General features: G+C 38.2%; 1 protein-coding gene across 1 annotated transcript; it reads left to right on the top strand.

Moving 5' to 3' along the window:
• Window positions 1-1,025: 1,025 nt before the first annotated feature.
• Window positions 1,026-1,946, top strand: LOC122312594. The gene has a single exon (XM_043127243.1). It carries the CDS (start codon window positions 1,026-1,028, stop codon window positions 1,944-1,946), a length of 921 nt encoding a protein of 306 aa, XP_042983177.1.
• Window positions 1,947-2,621: the final 675 nt, after the last annotated feature.

The following is a 2,621-nucleotide window of genomic DNA, read 5'->3' as shown; positions in this document are numbered from 1 at the left end:
GTTAAACAAGGAGAAGACATCTATTTCTTTCAGAAGAAACACTCCACTAGAAAACCAGCAGATGATACTTCAGTTAGCAGGCATAAAATCTCATGGATCCTTTGAGAAATACTTGGGCATCCCCTCTATGGTGGTAGGAAAAAGGTGGCAGCCTTCCACTCAATCATTGATAGAACTTGGGCGAGGATCACTAATTGGAGGACAAAATTTCTATTTGCAGCAGGTAAAGAGATACTACTCAAAGCTGTACTTCAAGCAATCCCAACCTACTCCATGGGCATTTTCCTCCTTCCTCAGTCAATCATTCAAAGACTTAACAAACTCCAAAAAAATTCTGGTGGGAGTACAATGAAGACCACTCAAAGGTTCAATGGGTGAAATGGAGTCTTATGGGGAAAGCAAAGGAATAAGGTGGGCTGGGGTTTAGAGATTTTAATAGTTTCAATATTGCAATGTTAGCTAAGCAAAGCTGGCGCATTTTAAAATTCCCAGATTCCCTATTAGCTCAAGTTTTCAAGAGCAAATACTTCCCTCACTTAGATTTACTAGAGGCAAGATTGGGTAACAAGCCATCCTTTGCCTGGAGAAGCATAATGAAAGGTAACCAACTACTAAATGAGGGCCTAATCTGGAGAATAGGAAATGGTAGAAGAACTAAAATATAGGAAGATCATTGGATCCTTTCATCACGGCCTTACAAGGCCAATACCAGAGGAGAAGAGAAGAACCTAAAGTGGGTGTCTCAACTAATTGATCCTGAACTGAAGCAGTGGAAGGAATGCTCCCTCAGGTCTCATTTTAATCCAGACGAATTAGAGAAGATAAAAGCCATCCCCATCAGCCTAGGAGGCAGGGAAGATCAGTAGGTATGGGCAAGCTCACCGAATGGCCTATTCACTATAAAGAGTGCTTACCTCCTGCATAAGGAGATGATCAATCAAAAGGAAGGTGAATCCTCAAAAAGTAGGGAATACACTGAAGAATGGAAAGCTATATAGAAGCTAAAAGCCTCAAACTCAGTCAAAATGTTCATCTGGAAAGCATGTCAAGATGCCCTTCCCACTCTTGCAAACCTGTATAAGAGGAAAATAGTCGAGAGAATGGAATGTCCAATATGTAAGTTGACACCAGAAACTGGGATTCACGTGCTATGGAACTGTAAAGCAGCCAAGGATGTATGGGGGCAGGGATGCATCAAAGTTAAAAAAATGGCAGGAAACAAAACCTCTTTCAATGAGATTTGGAGACAGATGATAAAGTACTTAAAAGAAGAAGAACTAGCAGAAGCACTGATCACAGCCAGATTGATTCGGTTCAGAAGAAACAACTTGATTCACAAAAAATCCTACACTCCTCCAGGATCAATTATTCAAGCAGCTAAAATGGAAATGAAAAACTTCAAAGAAGCCATGGATAAGCCACAGACCAATCAAATCTACATAGCAAGTCAAACAATCAGTTCATGGAAAAAGCCACCAAATGATTCCTACAAACTTAACTGGGACGCAGCCATTGACAAAGCAACAGCAAAAGTGGGAATTGGAGCAATTATAAGAGATTCACATGGTCAGGTGATTGGAACACTTCAAGCTACAAGACCTTTAAAAATTGACCTGTTCATAGCTGAATCATATGCCTTACTGATAGCCTCTACTTTCTGTAAAGAAAATGGAATCTCAGCAGTGATAATGGAGGGAGAAACTCAAAAAGTGATAAACATCTTAAGGAATGAAGTCACTGACTGGAGTCAAGGGCGACTGCTAATTGAAGAAGCAAAAAGCATCCTCAACTCATGTCCAACATGGTCTGCTAATCATGTTAAGAAGGAGGCCAATAAAGCAGCTTGTACTTTAGCTAGAAATGCTCTCTTGTTGTATGAAGACTTATATGAGTTGGAAGAAATTCCTAGCTGTATCTTATCCACTGTTCACAGTGAGATTATGTAATTTGTTTGAAGATCAATAAACTAACTGGTTTATTTCAAAAAAAAAAAAAAAAAACTTTGGGAGTTATTGGGAGGGGTTAATTAACACTTACAACTTGCATGAGAACGCTTGGTTGCAAAGTTTATATGTTGAGTGTAGCCATTGGGTACTATTTTTCCTAAAAGAATTCTTTTGGGTTGGAATGAGTATAATCCAATGAAGCGAGAGAAGTAATGCTTTTTTTTTTTTTTTTTTTTTTACAGTTATGTTCATGCGAGGACCAACTTGAAGGAGTTTGTTGACTAGTTTGACAACTCATTGAAAAACAAACTTGAGAATGAAAATAGCATGGACTTCCACTCATTTAATGTCACTTGCATATCTATGTCTCCAATTGAAAAGAGATTTCAAGAGTTGTACATGAATGCTAAATTTAGGGAAGTTCAGCAGCAAGTCATGGGTTTGCTCGATATGGGTTCCTCTATACTTAAAAAGGATGGTGGAATAAAAATCTATTCGGTCAATGATGAAGTTCGTGTTGAAGAGTTCAATAAGTTGGTTACATACTCTGTGGAATTTAATGAGGAAGACTATGATGCAAAGTGTTCATGCAGGTTATTTAAGATGAAGGGATACTATATATGCATATCTTGGCTAAATTCAAATGTAACAAAATAAAATCATTGTTGGCTAAGT

This window comes from Carya illinoinensis, chromosome 6, assembly GCF_018687715.1.
Source record: "Carya illinoinensis cultivar Pawnee chromosome 6, C.illinoinensisPawnee_v1, whole genome shotgun sequence".
NCBI classification, from domain to species: Eukaryota; Viridiplantae; Streptophyta; class Magnoliopsida; order Fagales; family Juglandaceae; genus Carya; species Carya illinoinensis.
This window is presented reverse-complemented; position numbering and strand designations above follow the sequence as displayed.